Source organism: Hippopotamus amphibius, chromosome 5 (genome assembly GCF_030028045.1).
Source record: "Hippopotamus amphibius kiboko isolate mHipAmp2 chromosome 5, mHipAmp2.hap2, whole genome shotgun sequence".
Taxonomy (NCBI): domain Eukaryota; kingdom Metazoa; phylum Chordata; class Mammalia; order Artiodactyla; family Hippopotamidae; genus Hippopotamus; species Hippopotamus amphibius.
The window spans coordinates 37,249,454-37,269,662 of record NC_080190.1 but is presented as its reverse complement, the minus strand read 5'-3'; the positions used below and the strand labels follow the sequence as shown (position 1 = coordinate 37,269,662).

General features: G+C 35.8%; 1 protein-coding gene across 6 annotated transcripts in view; it reads left to right on the top strand.

The window, feature by feature from the left end:
• The window catches only part of PCGF5 (polycomb group ring finger 5), a 118,084-nt gene that overhangs the window by 84,053 nt on the left and 13,822 nt on the right, over positions 1–20,209 (top strand). For 5 of the 6 annotated variants that reach the window (XM_057734513.1, XM_057734514.1, XM_057734515.1 and 2 more), the window contains exons 7-8: positions 12,345–12,443; positions 15,134–15,223. In XM_057734513.1, the coding sequence (XP_057590496.1) occupies positions 12,345–12,443; positions 15,134–15,223 (189 nt within the window). The remainder of the gene's footprint in view (positions 1–12,344; positions 12,444–15,133; positions 15,224–20,209) is intronic. The other variant, XM_057734517.1, reaches the window with a different exon arrangement.

Here is a 20,209-nt window from a genome sequence, read left to right as displayed (position 1 = left end):
AGACTTTTCCATCCTTGTGCCTTCATTCTTCAAACAACTTTTACAGCTTACGTGACTTACATTGTACTACTCTGATTCTCACCTTTTCTCTATGGCCACTCCTGTACTGTCTCCACTGACTCTACTTCTTCCTGTCTGCTGCTTGATATCTGTGTATATAGACTAATACATAGTCCTCCACTCAATTATTCTTTCTCTATAGTCATCCTAGGAGGTCACTTCTATTTTTTGTGGCTTCAACTATGCAAAGAATTTTTAAATCCCCCTTTCCAAACCTGCCATCTCTCCCAAGTTGAAGTATTATATCTTTAACTACTTTTAGTATCCTAGTTAGGATTTTCTCTAACACATAAAACTTAACATGTTTAAAGGTAAATTCACTGTACTGTACTTCCACCTAACTTTGCTCCAAACATGCAATTTCAGTTATCACTACCATCTTTTGAGCAATCATAGAAATTCAAAATTTTAGACATTTTTGACCTTCTACCCTTCCCTTCAACCAGTCATAAGTCCTGCAAAATTCCCCTCAGTCTAGTGCTGCTCACCTTATACCTAGATTTTTAAAAGTAGTCTGAAGTGTTTCCTGTATCCTTGATTTCTTTTATTATCCAGGGCTGAGGCTGCATCCTTGAGTGTGTGCAAGTAGTCATGGCCACTATCAGGGTCAAGTAGTAAGTATTTTAGGCTCTGTAGGCCGTATAGGCTTTTTTGCAACTACTCAACTTACTTATTTTAGCATTAAAGCAGCCATAGACTATAGTGAACAAACTGGCTTGGCTGTATTCCAGTTAAACTTTACTTACGAGACTAGATGGCTAGCCAGATTTAGCTTGAGGGCCATGGCCATAGTTTGCCACCTTCTAGAATCAAGTCTTAACTCCTTGTGTTAGCTTTAAGGTCTTTCACTAACTAACCCTTATCTTGATTAGTTTTTCTCCCATTAGTCCCATCAGTGAATCCTTCTCTCAAGACACATAATTATTGTCATTAATTTGTGAGTACCAACACAAATGTTGGCACCCATATGTGACAAAAGATTTGTATCCAGAATATATAAAGGCTTGTATTAAAAATATTTAAAACCCTCTAAAACTTTGAATAATCCTTCTTTTTTGGCATGTCCTTCCCTCTTCTCACCACTGTCCTAAATTTCCATTAAGACCCAGGACACCTCTGTTTTTTGTGATGTTTTTCCACCTTAGTGAATCCCTTCTGAAATTCTGTAAGACTTGCATTTATCACTCAATTAGGGCTTACTTTGTTATTTATTAAATCAGAATTTATTGTGTTCCTTAAGGTACCAAGCACTGATACTGTCTTTTATCTTTTTTGGTGTGTTTCTTGTCCTTGAAACTAGACTGTATACCACTTAAAGGTAGAGAAATTATGCCTGCATTCCTTTATAGCCTTCTGAACCATCTCATTCCTCTGTAGTAAGATGAGATTCTCAAATGTGGTGGTGGAGTAGTTGCACATATCATTTCGTTTATACAGTATACCTACTGCAGTTCAGAAGTCAAGGGCAAGAAGGCAATGAAAATAGTAAAGGACCTCTGAAACTTTGCTCCTCCATAAAAGCAGTGAAAAAACTGGCAAAAACTTTCGGAGTCAACTAGTAGGCCCTAAACTCTGACCTTTGGCTGCCCTTGAGGCTCTGCACAAGCAGGAAGTGAAGACTAAGGCAGAGTTGTCAACAACCTGGTTGAGTGTTGGAGTTGTGCCCCAAAACTCATACAGAGTCCCTCAGCAAAGACCAGGAGACTTATAGGTTCTAAGTGTATAAGGAAACCTCTGTTCAGTTGTTAGCTGACCACTAGGTAGAAACTTCAGTGGCCACATACTGTAGAGAATACAGGCTTTACAGAATTAGTTTAGGAAAGTCATTAAACAGTGAGAAACAAGGGAAGGCCACAACAGCAGTCCCTGAGGAGCAGGCGAGAATTTGATTTCCAGTGTTACCACGTTATTTCAAATGTTCCGTTTTCAACCAAAAATTGTGAGACAAAATAGAAACAAAGTATAGCCCATATATAGGAAAAGAAGCAGTCAATAGAAAATGTCCCTGAAGACACCCAGACATTGAACATGACTAAATATACATTTCAAAATCATCCATTTAAAATATGTGCAAAGACTACAGTAATCCAGACAGTATGCTACTGGCACAAAAATAGAAATATATAGATCAATGGAACAGGATAGAAAGTCCAGAGATAAACCCATGTATCTATGGTCAACTAATCTGTGACAAAGGAGGCAAGTATATACAATGGGGAAAAAACAGCCTCTTCAGTAAGTGGTGCTGGGAAAACTGCACAGCTACATGTAAAAAAATGAAATTAGAACATTTGCTAACACCATACATAAAAATAAACTCAAAATGGATTAAAGACCTAAATGTAAGGCCAGATACTATAAAACTCTTAGAGGAAAACATAGGCAGAACACTCTCTGACATAAATCACAGCAATATCTTTTTTGGTTCACCTCCTAGAGTAATGAAAATTAAAAAAAAAAAAGTAAACAAATGGGACCTAATTAAACTTAAAAGCTTTTGCACAGCAAAGGAAACCATAAACAAAACAAAAAGCCCACAGAACAGGTGAAACTATTTGCAAATGAAGCAACTGACAAGGGATTAATCTCCAAAATACACAAATAGCTCATGCAGTTCAATATCAAAAAAAAGAAAATGACCCAATCAAAAACGGGTGGAAAATCTAAATAAACATTTCTCCAAAGAAGACATACAGATGGCCAAAAAGCACATGAAAAGATGCTCAACATCACTAATTATTAGAGAAATGCAAATCAAAACTACAATGATGTATCACCTCACACTGGTCAGAATGGCCATCATCAAAAAATCTACAGACAGTAAATGTTGGAGAGGGTGTGGAGAAAAGGAAACCCTCTTACACTGTTGGTAGGAATCTAAATTGGTACAACCACCATGGAGAACAGTATGGAGGTTCCTTAAAAAACTAAAAACTACCATATGATCCAGTAATCCCACTCCTGGGCATTTACCTGGAGGAAACCATAATTTGAAAAGATACATGCACCCCATTGTTCATTGCAGCACTATTTACAATAGCCAGGACATGGAAGCAACCTAAATGTCCATCAGTAGAGGAATGGATAAGGAATATGTGGTCCATATATACAATGGAATATTACTCAGCCATAAAAAAGAATGAAATAACGCCATTTGCAGCAACATGGATGGACCTAGAGATTATCATACTAAGTGAAGTAAGTCAGAGAAAGACAAATATCATATGATACCATCTATATGTGGAATCTAAAAAAAATGGTAGAAATGAACTTATTTACAAAACAGAATCACAGATGTAGAAGACAAACTTATGGTTACCAAAGGTGAAGGAGGGAGCAGATACATTAGGAGATTAATATTAACATATACACACTACTGTGTAGCACAGAAACTCTACTCAGTATTCTGTAATAACCTATATGGGAAACGAGTCTAAAAAAGAATGGAGACATATATATCATATATAAAGAATGGAGGTATATGTAGATATATAGATATAAAATAAGACTGATTCACTTTGCTGTACACCTGAAACTAACATTGTAAATCAGCTATACTCCAATAAAAAAAAATGTTTAATGTGCAAAGAACTAAAAGAAATCATATCTGAACACTTCCATGAAAGTACAAGAACAATCTCACCAACTCGAGAATATTAATAAAAAGATAGAAATTATTTTTTTAAATATTCTGGAGTTGAAAAGTGTAATAACCAAAATGAAAAATAAACTGGAGAGGTTCAACAGCAGATTTGAGTCATAGGAAAAGAACCCCATAACTTGAAGATAGATTGAGATTACTTAGTTTGAGGAAAGAAAGAAAAGTATTGAAGAAAAATGAGCAGATACTCGGAGACCTGTAGGACAGCATCAAGCTTACCAACATACACATAATGGGAGTCTCCAAAGAAGAAGAGAAAAGGCAGAAAGTATATTTGAAGTTTTTGGCCAAAAACTTCCCAAATTTGATGAAAAACATTAAATATCCCAAAAGCTCAACAAACTCCAGGGATGATAAACTCAAAGAAATTCATAGCTAGACTCACCATAATCAAACTGTTAAAAGACAGAAAATCTTGAAAGCAACAATAAAGTGACTCATCATATACAAGGGATGTTCAGTAAGATTAGTAGTGATTTCTCATCAGAAGCTGTAAAAGCCAGAAGGCAGTAGAATGACATATGCAAAGTGCTGAAAGAAAAAAAAATTGTATCCTTCAAAAAGGAAGGTGAAATTAAAATACTGCCAGGTAAACAAAAACTAAGGAGACTGTGTCACTACCAGACCTTCTCTGTAAATAATGAAGGGCATCCTTCAGGCTTAAATGAAAAGACACTAGATAGCAACTCAAATCCAGATTAATAGAGATCACTAGTAAAGGTAACTATACAGATAAATATAAAAGACAAAATTAAGGTATGTTTTGTGTGTAAACTTTTTTCCTCCTGTCTGATTTAAAAGATGACTGCATAAAGCAGTAACTCTAAATTTATGTTAATGGGCACACTAAGCATAAAGATGTAATTTGTGACAGTAACAGCTTGGGGAGGGGGAGTGGGAAACAGCTACACAGGAACAAATTTTTATATGCTATTGAAATTAAGATAGTATTATTCCAAAATAGACTGTTATAAATTTAGATGTTAATTGTAGTCCTCATGGAAATCACAAAGAAAGTAACTCGAAAATGTATAGTAAAGGAAATGACAAGGCAATTAAAGAGGTATTTTCTAGTATGTTGTTTCAGCACAAAACAGTAATTGAGAAACAGAGGAACAAAAAGGCCTAAAAGACATAATAGAAAACAGATTTTTTAAATGGCAGCTATAAATTCTACCCTAACAGTAATTATCTTGAAATATATTAAATTCTCCAGTTAAAGACAGGTATTGGCAGAATGGATAAGAATACATAATTGAACTATATGTTGTCTTCAAGAGACATAGCTTAGATTCAAAGACACAAATAGGTTGAAAGTAGGAGAATGGAAAAAGAAATACCATGCAAACAGTAACCAAATGAGCAGGAGTGGCAACAGACTTTCAGACAAAAATTATTATCGGAAACAAAGGAGGACATTTTATAACGATAAAGGTGTTAATCCATCAAGGAAATGTAGCAGCTATAGATATAAATGCATCTAACAACAAAGCCCCAAAATACACGAAGCAAAAACTGACAGAATTGAAGGGAGAAATAGATAATTCAACAACAATGCCACTTTCAGTAATGGACTTCAATACCACACTTTAAATAATTCATAGAACAACTGGAAGGAAAGGTCAATAAGGAAATAGAAGATTTGAACGGCACCAAAACTAGCTAGACCTAATAGACATCTCTAGACTGCTGTACCCAACAATAGCAGGATACACATTCTTCTCAGGCACGTACAGAACATTCTTCAGGATAGACCTTATGTTAGGCTTACTAAGAAGTCTCAATAAATTTAGAAGGATTGAAATTATACAAAGTTTATTCTCCAACACAATGGAATAAAATTAGAAATCAATAACAGGAGGAAACTTGTCAAAATTCACAAATGTGTGGAAATTAAGCAATAGATTTCTAAACAGTGTGTCGAAGAAGAAATCACAAGGGAAATTAGAAAATACTTCGAGATGAATGGAAATGAATGCACAGCATGGCAAAACTTATGGGATGTGGTGAAAGAGTATTTAGAGGGAAGTTTATACTTACGAGCACCTACTTTAAAACAGAAGAAAGATCTCAGATTAATAACCTAGTGTTCTATCCTAAACTAGAAAAAAGAACAAACTAAAAAGAAGCAGAAGAAAACAATAAAGATTTGATTGGGAAAAATGAAATAGAGAATAGAAAAGCAGCAAAGTTAATGAAACCAAATATTCTTCTAGAAGATGAAAATTGGACAATCTTTTGCTAGACAGACTAAGAGAAAAAGAGAGGACTCAACTTACTAAAATCAGGAATGAAAGAAGGGATATTACTAACAACCGTACAGAAATAGAAAGGATTATAAGGGAATACTATGAACAACAGTATGCCAACAAATTAGATAACCTAGATGAAATAGAAAATTCCTAGTAATATACAAACTACCAAAACTGACTCAAGAAGAAATATAAAAATCTGAAGACCTATAACAAGCAAAGAGATGAAATTAGTAATTTAAAAAGAAAAAAATGTTCACACAAAGAAAAGCCCAAGGGTTTAAGTAAGAATTAATACCAGTCTTTCATAAACTCTTCCAAAAGACAGAAGAGAAATACTTCCCAACTCATTCTGTGAGGCCAATTATTACCCTGATACCAAAACCCAAAGACATCACAACTTCTGTGCATCAAAAGACACAATCAAGAGAGTGAAAAGGCAGCCTACAAAATGGGATAAAATATTTGCAAGTCAAAATTTAGGAATTAATATCCAGAATATATAAAGAACTCTAAAACTCAACAATAAAAATAATCTAATTAAGAATTGGGCAAAGGGGTTAAATAGATATTTCTCCAAAGATGATATACAAATGGCCACAGGCATATGAAAAGATGCTCAATCAATATCACTAATTATCAGAGAAATGAAAATCAAAGCCACAGTAATATATCACCTCACACCCTTTAGGATGGCTACTATCAAAAACAAAACAGAAAATATCAAGTGTTGGTAAGGACATGGGGACATGGAAACCTTTGTTATACTACTGGTGAGATTGTAAAATCGTGCAGCCTCTATGGAAAACAACGTGGGGATTCCTTCAGAAATTAAACAGAATTACCTTATGATCCAGCAATCTCATCTGTGGGTATATACGCAAAAGAATTGAAAGCAGAGTCTGGACACCCATGTTCATAGCTGCGCTATTCACAATAGCCAGGGAGGTAGAAGCATTCCAGATACCCATCAACAGCTAACAAACTGTGGTGTGTACAATGGAATACTATTCAGCCTTTAAAAGGAAGGAAATCCTGTCGTATCCTACAACATTGATGAACTTAAGGACATTATGCTAAGTGAAATAAGCCAGTCACAAAAAGACAGATACTATGTGATTCTCCTTGAGGTATCTATTCAAATACATAAAAACAGACAGTAGAATGGTGGTTACCAGGGCTGGGAGGAGGGGGCAGAAAGGAGCAGGGTTTTCAGTTTGTCACAGTGAAAAAATTCTGAAGATCTGTTTCAACAACAGTGTCAATATATACAACACTGCTGAACTATACACTTAAAAACAGTTAAGATGGTAAGTTTTGTGTTTTGTGTTTTTTACCACAATTAAAATTGCAAAAGTTTAGAAAAAAGGAAAATTATGACCAGTTTTCTTCATGAATACAGATTCAAAAATCAACAAAATACTAGCCAACAGAATCCAGCAGCATATGAAAAGGATTATACCTCATGACCAAGGTTGGTACAATGGTGACAAACCATATTACTAGGATAAAGGTGTGAAAACTACATAATCATCTCAGTAGACAAAGAGAAAGCATTTGACAAAATCCAGTGCTCATTCTTGGTAAAAACACTTAACAAATTATGACTAGAAGGGAACTGCCTCAACCTACAAAAAACCCACAGCTATTATCGTAGTTAATGTTCAAAGCTTCTCCCCTAAGATCAGGACTAAGACAGGGTGTCTGCTTTCACCATTTCTATTCAGTATTGTGCTGGAGGTTCTAACTAGAGTAATTAGACAAGAAAAAGAAATTAAAATCATCCAGAGTAGAAAAGAAGTAAAACTATTTCTATTTGCAGATGGTATGGTCTTGTATGTAGAAAGCCCTTAGGGTACTTCAGCTAGAAAACAAGCTTAGCAAGCTTACAGGATTCAAGAATTAGGAATAAATGGAGAATGTACAAACCAAAAATAAAATTTTTTAAATTAATTTCCATTTTTCAGTAGCATCAAAAAGAATAAAATACTTAGGAGGAATATGTTTAACCAAAAAAGGTATAAGTTTTGTGAACTGAAAAAAACCAGCAAAAGAATTTAAGAAGTCCTCAATAAATGGAGGGTATCCCATGTTTATGGCTTAGACAACTTAATATTGTTAAGATGGCAGTTCTACCCAAATCGCTCTTCATATTCAATGAAAATTCTAACCAAAATTCTAACTGCCTTTTATGGCAATTCTTGAAAGTCTTATAGAATTCCAAGTGTCCTGGAATAGTCAAAACACTGTAAAGAACAGAAATGTTGAAGAACTCTTAAGTTCCAATTTCAAAACCTGCTTCAAAGCTCTAGTCATCAAGACAGTGTGATACTGGCATAAGCATAGACATATAGATGAGTGAAGTAGAATTGAGAGTCAGAAATAAATTCATGTCTGTGATGAGTTTACTTTCAACATGGGGCCAAGGAGAAAGAATCATCTTTTCAACAAATGGTGCTAGAAGAACTGAATATCCACATGTAAAAAATGAACTTGGATCCTTGCCTCATGCTATGTTCAAAAATTAATTCAAAATGGATCAAATACCTAATGTAACAGTTAAAACTATAGAACTCTTAGAAGAAAACATAGGGATAAATTTTCATGACCTTGGATGTGGCAGTGGATTCTTAGAAATGACGCCATCAGCACAAGCATCAAAAGAAAGGTAAATTAGACTTCATCAAAATTGAAAACTTTTGTACATCAAAGAACACTATCAAGAAAGTGAAAAGACAGCCTGCAGAATGAGAGAAAGTATCTGCAAGGCGCATATATGATAAGCCTTTGTATCCAGAATGTATAAAGAACTTTTACAAGTCAGCAACAAGAAGATAATCTTTTTCTTTTAAGTGGGCAAAGGATTTGAATAGACATTTCTCCAGAGAAAATATATAAATAGCCAATAAGCACATTTAAAAGATGCTACACATTATTAGTCTTTAGGGCTATGCAAATAAAAATCACAGTGAGGGACCACTTCATATCCACTAGGATGGCTATAATTTTTAAAAAAGGAAAATAATAAACGTTGGTAGAATGTGGAGAAATTGGAACCCTTATACATTACTGATGGGAAGGTAAAGTGGTGCAGCTGCTGTGAAAAACAGTTTGGCAGTTCCTCGAAAAGTTAAACAGAGTTACCATATGACCCAACATTTCCACTCCTGAATGTATACTCAAGAGAATTGAAAACATATGTTCGCACAAAATCTTGTACATGAGTATTCATAACAATGTTATTTGTTATAGCCAAACAGTGAAAACAGCCCAAATGTCCATCAGCTTATGAATGGATAAAATGTGATAAATCTACCTATTGCAATATTTTTCAGCTATAAACTGGAATGAAATACTGATAACATGCTAGAATGTGTACAACATGAATGAGCCTTGAAAACATTATGCTAAGTGAAAGAAGCCAAACACATTGTATGATTCCATTCATATGAGATATCCAAAACAGGCAGTTCCATACACACAGGAAGTTAGATTAGCAGTTGTCTAGGGCTGGGGACAGGAAAGAGTGGTGACAGCTAGTGGGTATGGAGTTTCTTTGGGGGTAATGAAAATGGCCTTGAACTACATAGTGGTAATGGTTGCACAACCTCACGAATATACTAAAAACTGCCGACTCTTATGTTTTAACTGGTGACTTCTGTGATACTTGAATTATATCTCAGTTTTTTAAAAGTCAAGGTCGGACTTCCCAGGTGGTACAGTGGCAAAGAATCCACCTGCCAATGCAGAGGATATGGGTTCAAGCCCTGGTCTGGGAAGATCCCACATGCCTCAGAGCAGCCAAGCCCATGGGCCACAACTACTGAGCCTGCACTCTAGAGCCTGTGAGCCACAACTACTGAGCCCATGGGCCACAACTACTGAAGCCTGCTCGCCTAGAGCCTGTGCTCTGCTCGAGAGAAGCCACCGCAATGAGAAGCCTGCGCACCGCAACAAGGAGTAGTCCCCGCTTGACACTAGAGAAAGCCCACGCGCAGCAACAAAGACCCAACACAGCCAACAAATAAGTTAATTACTTAATTTTCTAAAAAGTCAAAGTCAAGCTTGACAGTTGCTTTGGCTGGTAGAGATACTAACCATACCACTCTGAAGATGAGAGGGAAAACATTGTAAGGTGTTTGGGTTTAAAAACAAAAAATTCAATAATCATTATCACAATAACTAGAATTTGTGGAAGTGTATCCTAGAACTGGAAGCCCATCTGACTTGCAACGAAGACCACTATCTGACTTTAAATCTAATCTCGTCTGTAAACAGAGGGATAAAGAGAGTAAAAAAGCTTCAGGAGTAACCACCTGAGAGACAAGGAGGAGTCTTTTTTGAACTGTTCCTCTTCTGACCTGAGTTAGAAGGGACAGGTTAGAAGGCAAGGGGATTGTTCCAATAAACGGGAAGTTAACAGTCTTGAAACACAAACCAAATCTCTTCCATATATTAGTTCTCCAAATGTACAGGTGTGCTGAAATGTTGACCTGCTCACGGCAGCTGAGCAGGGCCTGGGCTGCACACTCACAGCCCCGGGGTCTCCCTTTAACCCCACTGGGTGTAGTACGAATGTTTCCATTTCCTGTGTGTGTCATGAAATGAAATGGTTAGGGAAGAAGCACTGTTTTTAGGGTCATCTCTCTAAGGTTCTCCCCACCAGCCTCCTCATCATCTACTGAGCACACTTAATTGTCATTGCCCCTCTTATAATATGTCAACTACTTTTCAGAGAGCTAGGCAGCAATTCCCAGGTGTACCTAGCTAGGCAACAATAAGGTTAATTTGGTATAATTATAACATATTTTATAGAGAGAGAATGCATATAATTGTTATATTTTTATTTCCAAAGTACTTACAAATCAAATACTGAATAATCCAAGCTGGAATTTTGTTAGCGTTTGCTGTCAGACCTTATTGGATTATAAATTCCAGAAACAAGCTTTTGCCTAGTTTTTAAAACCTTTACTCTTCTGACACCTCTATACTTACTAATAATTTTGAAAACATTATGAGTAATAATGCCAGGTCATTTCTGCAGGTTCTTTCAACATTAGACTTCCCCGCAGATGAGAATACACTTAAAGGGTCTTCCAGTACCCTCACATTATTCTCTAACTTAACTGGGACCTATGAAACATGCTAACAAGTCTTTATCAGCTGTTTAGAGCAAGAAAATAGATAGGAAACCTTGATGACGTTGAAATGATAAGAGCAGGTGACAGAGAGAATGTCTATGTGTGTATCTATCACTTTGTTTCCATGCTGTCTAGAATGTCAGTCTTCCCATTTGAAATGGGTAGAATATGGCTTGCTTTAGTGTAACTTTTAACTTCTGTTTTCTTTTAATGGATACCTTACCATCTGAATTGTGATCAAGTGTCATTTGTAGATTAGTTCCTGTTGGTCTTTTCTGGGAAATATATTTTGCTTAGGAATACAGTTTGACTGGATAGTTCTACTTTCTTACTGATAATTCTACTTAGTGGATTAAAGAACATTTCCAAATTGTTGACCTAATTTCCTAAACATAAGTAGAAATAACACTTTATACCTTTAAAAGATTCAATTGCTGGGTTTTGTTTTTGTTTTAGTATTGATAACTTTTAAGGTTTGGTGATATAATTTTAATTCACAAATCTGTTCATGTTCATCATGTCTGCAGTCTTATTTTGACTCATTTTGGATGTCCATGCTAGATTGGTTCTTATATTTTAGTCATGTTCAAGCATAATGAGTGAATTAGTACTGCTAATGAAATGAAAAAATCAAGGCATATACAACATTGTTTTTCCAGTAAAGTACTGCCACAGCCCATCAGACACTGACTAGGCATGTTTCTCCCCAACAAAGAGTTCATTCTACACGACTTTTATTTGGTAGGGATCTTGTGGCCTAACTGGCCTCTCTCTGTTGAGGAGAGAGGTCTCCTCAGCGACCTCTAGGTCTCCCCAGAGCCCCATTTGAAATCAGTGTTGTATAAAAAAAAATATTTTTAATGTGTGACACTTTTTTTAAATGTGCCTAATTCTTTCAGAAGTGACATAATAAAATATTTTATATGCTTTTTGTGACTTTATTTTCAATTAAACTCATGATGTATTCTTCACCAAAAGATTTAAGCGGAATGCAGAGTGTGTGTTTGCAAGGATTTTCCTAGTGCATATGATAGTACATGATATTCTTGAAGAATATCATCTAAGTTCCCAAGAATTTGGAACATTTTTACTCCAACTACTAAAGAGCTGTAAATTGAAACATTTTTAGAATACATTTTGAAAATACTCAAAATGCTAGTGGTAATGACACCTGCAGTGTTATTAAAAGCAGGGTAAAATATTTTCATTAGTAATCTTTATTTTCTTTAGGGTTTAATGAAGAAATTCATTCGGTGTTCTACACGTGTAACTGTGGGAACTATTAAAAAATTTCTAAGTTTAAAACTAAAACTTCCAAGTTCTTATGAGGTAAGTTAATAATATAATCTTGATCATTTTGATAATTCTAATCTGAAGTAAAATTCTAACAAAAAAGGTAAAAATTAAGAATACATTTAAATTAATTTTGTGGAAACTTTGGTTATTTTCATATTAAAATTTAATTTTTGGAACGTAATATTCTATTTGTGTAATCTGTATTTTTTAATTTAATGTCCTGACTAAAACGTGATATTAATAAATCTAACATTTTATAATTAGAGGAGATATTTAAATAACTTAACAGTAAATATCCTTGAAATAAATATCCCAGCTAAATGGATAATTTTTTTGTAAATGGCAACATGCTTTATGGTATGTCTTTTTTTTTTTTTCAGTCTGAGACCTTTTCCATCCATTTAATGAATCCTTTGTAGACTTCTTTTTCAGAGTGTAAAGCATTGTCTTTTTATCCAAAGTGATTTTGTCGTTAATGTTCATTTGGTTCTGTAATATGCAAAAATGATATTGCTTAGCCCTAGGTAAAACCAACATGCTGCATCTGCATAAATGTAGTTTACTATTTCTTTACAGGAGAGGTCAGTTGCCCTGATGTTGGTCACAGTACAGCTTGCAAAGTGCAGTGTTTAGGGAATGTTCAAGATCCTAGGGCCACGGCTATAACATAATGAGGAAACGTGGCTACCATTTCTCACCTGCCGGAATGGCAGTGTTGCAACTTGTATTCATTTCCTCTTCCTCCCCTTTGAGTTCCACTAGCAGCATATAAAAAAGCTAAAGACCAAGGCTAGCTTCCTGTATAAACAAAGACATCAAAGGCAACATAGTTTTTCAGGCTTATGTACAGTAGTGTTCATATGAACAGTCATAGCAGAAATAAAATCGGATTTGAACATAGGCATTGACAAGTATTAAGTTTCTATTTTGAGGAAACCTCTGAACCTGAACTTATTTTAAAATGTCTTGCAGATGACTAATTAATCTATGGATTAAGAATTAGTTCTTATGTGTTTGGTCCTACAAATATAAGAAAATTTCCAGAGATAGCAACTGTTACATTAGAAAAACATTTGTGAACGTTAAAGCCGTATGTACTTGGTAAAAGATAAAAATGATTTATAGATATAACCACAGTGAAATAGAAAATAAAATTGTTTTTATAATTTGGTTTTGCTCTTTATTCTCTTCTTGGAAAATGCCACTTGCAGTTTTATTTCCTTTCTTTCAAGTGTGACTCACTGAGTTATTTTCTAGTTTTCAGGAAGTTTTTAGAGCTGAGAGAACTATTGCTCTCATACAGTCTTACTGCTGGCACTTACTATGTGCATTTGTCTATAGACAAGGATGGACAGGGAAGAGACTGAGTTCACTGACAGTTCCTTATCTATCTCAATGCAAAGAACTTTCCCAGTGATTGTTAGTAACATTTACTCTTCCCCCCTTATTTTGCTGTCCCACATGTAGGGGGATAATTTAATGAAATACCTAACAGCTGAAGCTTCTGTAACAGAATTGGTAACTGGGGCAGGATGGTTTGGTTTTTAAATGACAATAATAGAAGCAGTGTACCTGATTAGGAATTGCATCCTAAGTAAGTCCCTTTCCCTCTTTGCTTATGAATTTATTTTACAGGCAAGATAAAATAAAATTATCTACTTTGTTCTTTTAAAAATAAAATTGTGTCTGAAAACCATTATGAGGTCCATTTAAGCCACCATAAGTCATCCAAAAATCAGTATAAATTTGGCTAATAATTTATCTAGTACAGTTGGAACTATACTCATTTTAAACTTAAAGCTCAAAACTAGTCTCTGTCTAGCCAGACAAGAATTTTTTAAAACCCATTCTTCTTCCCACTTTCCAAACTTTAAATTAAATCCTATCAGTTTGCTTTTAATCTCTGGAGAACTGAAATTTATTTTATTTATAGGGATCTATAATAAATGTTTGTTTAATGATGCTCTGTTGAATTTGTAACTCATAGCCACAGCTCCTGTGGCCTTGTTAAGGGCTGGGGGGAGCAGGGGTTGTTTGGTTGCTGCAACTCTAGCACATAAGTGAGCATTGATAAGTGTGACCCTATTTTGAAGTTCCATACAAGGTGGGAAGGCGGCCTATAAATATTATGCAAGTTACCAACCAAGCAGAGCAGAGAGGTGGAGAGCTCTAGGAGACGCAGGCCTGTGGCCTGGTCCTGACTGTTCGGTCAACTCGAATGCCTTCAAGGCCCCAGAAATCACGTATCCACATGCATTCATTTACCCTCTGCAAATACAAACTAATGAAAAGGAGGAAAGCAGCTCCTTCAAAGGAGAGATGAACTCACAAGCCAAATGTGCCATGAGGAATTGTAAGGTTTCTACAGTTTCTTCTCATTCAGTAAGAAATCACAGAAATCTGTCTAAAACCTCAAAGGCTGCACAGAGACATCGACTAAGATAGTTCACCTTGCATTTCAGAATTATGTAATGAACTTGAGATGGAGGTATGTGGGACAAGACAGACAATGGTTCATGTTAATTATATTTGAATCGCTAATACCTGTGAGATGAGCCAGTGCTTTTAATAGAAAGATCCAGTGTTCTTTTTAAATAATGGACACTGCTTCTATTTTGATACAACTATTTGAATCTTTTTTTTGAAATTTGGAAGAAATGTGTAAAACACTTGTGAATTGAGAATTATTTGTGTTAATGGATCTGTAACTATTCTTTTTAAAGTTGGATGTGCTGTGCAATGGTGAAATTATGGGCAAGGATCATACTATGGAATTCATCTACATGACAAGATGGCGACTAAGAGGCGAAAACGTAAATTGCTTTTATATTTACCTATGTGTATATTTAGTTCTTTACCATTATGTTTCTCAAATTTAACAGTTACTTAGACACTTAAAAAAACAAACAACAAAAAACAAAACTGACTTGGGAAAGAGAAGAAACTGGTTCCTCTTATTGTTTCTCATCTGCTCCATGGTAGTTGGTCCCAAGTACAAGACCAAGATCTGTGTTAAATGTGGTTTTGTTATATTTAAGATGAGTTTAAAACACCAACTTGAGTATGTTTGGAACTCAACTAACCTAGAGATGGAGGAGATGGCACTTACATTTTTTTAAACCTCAATAAAATATGAGAACTTTTAAGTTCTGCCCTGACTAGTATGTTTAATGGTTATTTTTTGTTTGTGGTAGAGGGACCAGATAGGGTAGAATCTAGATAATCTTTTTTTCAGGTACCTCCTTTACACTGAAAGTATAAAATTGGACCAAAGGGTGAGTTTGCAGTGGTTTCTGATGCCAGAATCAGATTATTGTGCTTTATATGGGAGAAATTATTAAAAGGAGGAACCTAAGAAAACTTTTTTAAAAACCCAAAAGGAGTTTATATTTTGAACTATATCTTTGATTAGGGTTAATTAGAAGGTTCAAGTATATCTCATCTGAGTTATATGTCACATTGATATTAGGGAACTCTGAGGGGTAGGGATTATAAGGCTGACATGTAGCAGTAAGGAATGTGGTAGTAACTATAAAAAACACAAAACTGAGAAACGTAGCCTCACACAATTACAGGGGTTCAAAACATAGTGACTGTAAACATCTATGCAACTGTTTTTTCCAGAAGAATTGTCTTGGTATGATACAATAATAAGTGAAGCACACAAGTCAGAATTGTTTTCTCTTCGCATCCCACTTGGATGCCACCTTCCTTGTGAGGCTGAGTTCTCATGACCAGTAAGTTAGGTTCTAGTCCCAGCTGCCAACTGGCTGTGCGCCCTAAGGAACTCATGAAACCTCTCTAGGGCTCCTTTTTTTTTTTTTTTTTTTTTTTTGTAAATTCTAGTTGTCTTTGTATTTGGTAAATTACTACTTGCCTATGACATTTTACATATTTTTAAATGGTTGTACATACATCACCCCTCATTTAATCTTTCTAACCAAAATGTTTCAGGTACCAGGTGCAGATTACAGAGGTAGTCAGTTCTCTCTTGCCTGGCCCTGCTGGGGCCTAAATATTGTGGTATTACACATAGTGGTAATACCATATTGGTATGATTTTAGCTTTTCTTTGATAGTTCATTGGACACTTCAGTATGTGTTAGTGCTTGAAATCATCATTATGAATAGGTTTGCCTTAAGGTTGAAGAGCTGTAACTAGACACCCACTGCAAGACACCTGTTGACACTCACTTGTCCTTCACAAGATCCCTTCCCAAAGGTCTCCCACACTGCCAGTTATCTTAGTGTCAAAGCATGAAAGCGCTAATTCATAGAACTTGTTATTAATAAAGAGAAATCAGTCTTTCCTAGCGTTATGCTTCTGATTACACATTTCTGAATAGTTTAAATTCCCTGGTTATTTAAGGCATATTTTAATGAAAATTGGTTCAAAAAAATGGTTTAGTACCTTATTTTTATTCAGGTAAAAACTAAACCAATAAATAGAAAAAATACCACATTTTATACTTAGTACAACAGTGAAGTAATATATTAGCCCATTTAATTTTTTTGGCATGACAATCCTGTTTGTTCTCCTCCTCTAAACCTGTTTCTCCCTCAGCCTTCACATTCTCAGCAGTTCCAAGATTAGTAATTCCATTTTTCCAGTTACTCAGACCCAAATCCCTGAAGTCAGTCCTGATTAGTTTCATCCATCCTTAGCAAATTCTTTGACCTCTACCATCAAAATACAATAATGAGAATCCAATTACATCTTATCACCTCCTCTTCTACCACTCTGGTCCAAGCCACCATCGCTCTTGTCCAGAATTTCTATAAAAGTCTCTTTCCTGGGCTCCATGCTTCTGCTCTTGCTGCCACCTGTGCCCCCTCCCATCTTCACCCAGCATAGCAGCCAGAGTGACCCTCTCAACACGGGTTAGAACGTGTTGCTTCTGTGCTCTAAATTCGACAGTAACATCAAATGGCATTTAGGTAAAAGCCAAAGTCCTTTCAGGGAACTATAGATGGTGAACCCCACACAGTTTTCCCCAGACACATCTTTGATCTTACCCTTTGCTCCCTCCCTCTGGCTTCACTGGCCTCTGTGTTTGTTTCCTCTGACATGCCACGCTTGCCCTTGCCTCCCCACGTATCCACCTAACTTGTTGCCTTTACCCTCTTCACTCAGAAAATTTTGCTCCTACACCATCTTCTCAGTGAGGCCTCTGACTTCCCTTAATAGTCCAACCCTGTCTCTCAACATGCACTCTTAATCCCTTTTCACGCCTTACCATTTTCCACAGTATTTCATATCATCACTATGCCTCTTACTTATGTTTGTTTGTCCCCAGCTAAAACGTAACCTGAGGGTAGGGATGATTATTTGTTCACTGCTGAGTCTCCAGCACCTAAAGCAGTGCCTAGTACAGATACTCAGCAGGTATTTGTTTGAAGCGCAAACTGAATGAAAGTTTTGTCTTTTATAAGGTAATAGTTATGCAAAATATAGCCTAAGGGTCATTTCGTTTATTTCAATTTGTTTCCCATCTGTTTTCTGTTAAATAAATTTTAAATTTTTGCTCATGTTCCAGTTAATTATGAGTTATTAAAGTTGATGAATTCTGAAAGTTGGAGTGAATGGACAAATTAATAATAAAACTATTATTTCTTGATCAGGCCCCTTCCAGCAGATTTATTGCAGTCACATCCTTTCCCATCTCTACCCTCCATTGCCAGCAAGATGCCAGGTTGTCTGAAAAGCTCACATTACTCTCTCCACTGGTGTTGCGGACTGCCTCCATCTTGGGCTGGGGTCGGTGTATTTCCTAATGACCACTTTATGGTTCTTTCACTTCTAGTACTTTTTTATATTAAAGATTTTAATCTACCTGGGATTTGTTCACTTACACATACACACCCCTGCAGCGAGGCTAAGACTCTTATTCTAAGAATTTTTTGCCAGAAATAGTTTATTGAATAATTCATACTTTGCCTCATTGTTTTGAGATGTCACCATTATCTTTGCATGTGTATCTAGACATATGTGTACACAAGCAGACGTGTATGTCTGTGTTTGTGGACATTCTGTTTTGTTCTTCTGAGTAGGACTTATCCTACACCAGCATTTCACGTTATAGCTTTTATGAAAATCTGATCACGTAACACTCCTATCTAAAACTATCTAATTATCCATTTTCTTTGGGATATATTTAAATAAAGTCCAGACTAATTTATAAGGAAAACAGTTGGGCCTTCTTAGGTTACTTTATGGTGTCTATCAGTATCTGTTAGGGAAAAGCTATTATTTATTTATTTGTTATTTATTTATTTATTTATTTATTTCTAAATTGTGTTGGCTAGTTTTCCCCATTTATTTGTTTAGGTGAGCTTGAGAATGGGATTATGATTGGCATGGGATTAACTTCCTTGTTGACTTGGCTGGCAGTTGCAGTCTTGTATTCTATTTGGTGCTGTGGAGAGGCCTCTGAAGTTCTATACTCTTCTTCTGTGTCTCTGAGTTAAGTCTTTGGTTTTCTTCCCTCTTCATGGTGGATGCCACCTCTGCCTTTCTGGGTCTTTTGCCTCAGGTAAGGTTACTCCATATTCACATCACCTCTTTACCTTGTCCTTTTGCTAGACTCGTAGGAAGAATCTAGGGAAGTCAGTTTTGCCTCCACTCCTCAAGAGCAGGACATTTCTGCCTGTGCCACACAGCATCTGGGCCTCTCCTCCCCTTTACCCTGGATGGTTCCACTTCAGGCTCAGCCTGTTTTCTGTCCTCTGTGCTCTTTCTGGATTCTTGTCTTCATCATGATGCATTTTTGAAAGACTTTTATCTTTAGGAATCAAATATCTGGTCAAACTTAGCTAAGGCCTAGAAATTTTTCAGTTCCTAGCAATATCTGCACCTCGGGATTGTTAAACTCAAGATTGGTGTTCATCTTTTGCTTATTAGAGAAAATGTACCTTTTTTTAAACCATTGCTTCTCAAACTTTAATGCAAATCACAAAACACCTGGGGATCTTGGTAAAATACAGATTGTAATTCAGTAGCTCTGGGGTGAGGACAAAAATTCTACATTTCTAACAAGCTCCCAGGGGTTGCCTGTGCACCTGATCTTTGGACCATCCTTTGAGTAAGAGGACTTTAGGAGACATGATCCACGACCACTGGCTTGCCCTGTGGTTTCCACGTCTGTAAATTGAGGGTGTAGAATTAAAGAATTCGACCTCAGTTTGGAAGTGACTTAATCACCTATCTAATACATGGATTCTGTCTGTAATATCTATGCAGTGTTCATCACATTTTTTGAAATATAAATTGAATCATACATATTGTTTTGCAGCTTCTTTTTTCTCATTTGTTAATGTCCTGTGGCGAATCAGTAAATTTTAAAATAATTATTTGTAGCAAGTTGATAGCATTCCACTTGCGTGGCTGTAGCATAATTTGATTAATATACTCGTCTGGTGGACATTTAGTTTTTTTTTTTTCCAAATATTTTGACATTACAAACAATGCTGTATTCCAGTGTGTATCTTTTTGCACATGTGGACGCATATTCATTGGCTAAATTCCAGTTGTGGATTTATAGCAGAGTGTGCATGTTTTGATAGATACTGATAAATTGTCCTCTAAAAAGGCGTTAGCAGTTTCTAATCATACCAGTAATATATGAGTGCCCATTTGCTGATACCCTCACCAACACTGCATGTTTTCAACTTTGTATTTCTTGTATGACGTTTCTTCCCGTTTCCATTGTCCCTTTTTCCCATTGTGAAGTTTATCTTTTTCTTACTGACTTCTAGGCACTCTTTATGTATTCTGGATAGTCATCTTTTATTATGTATGTT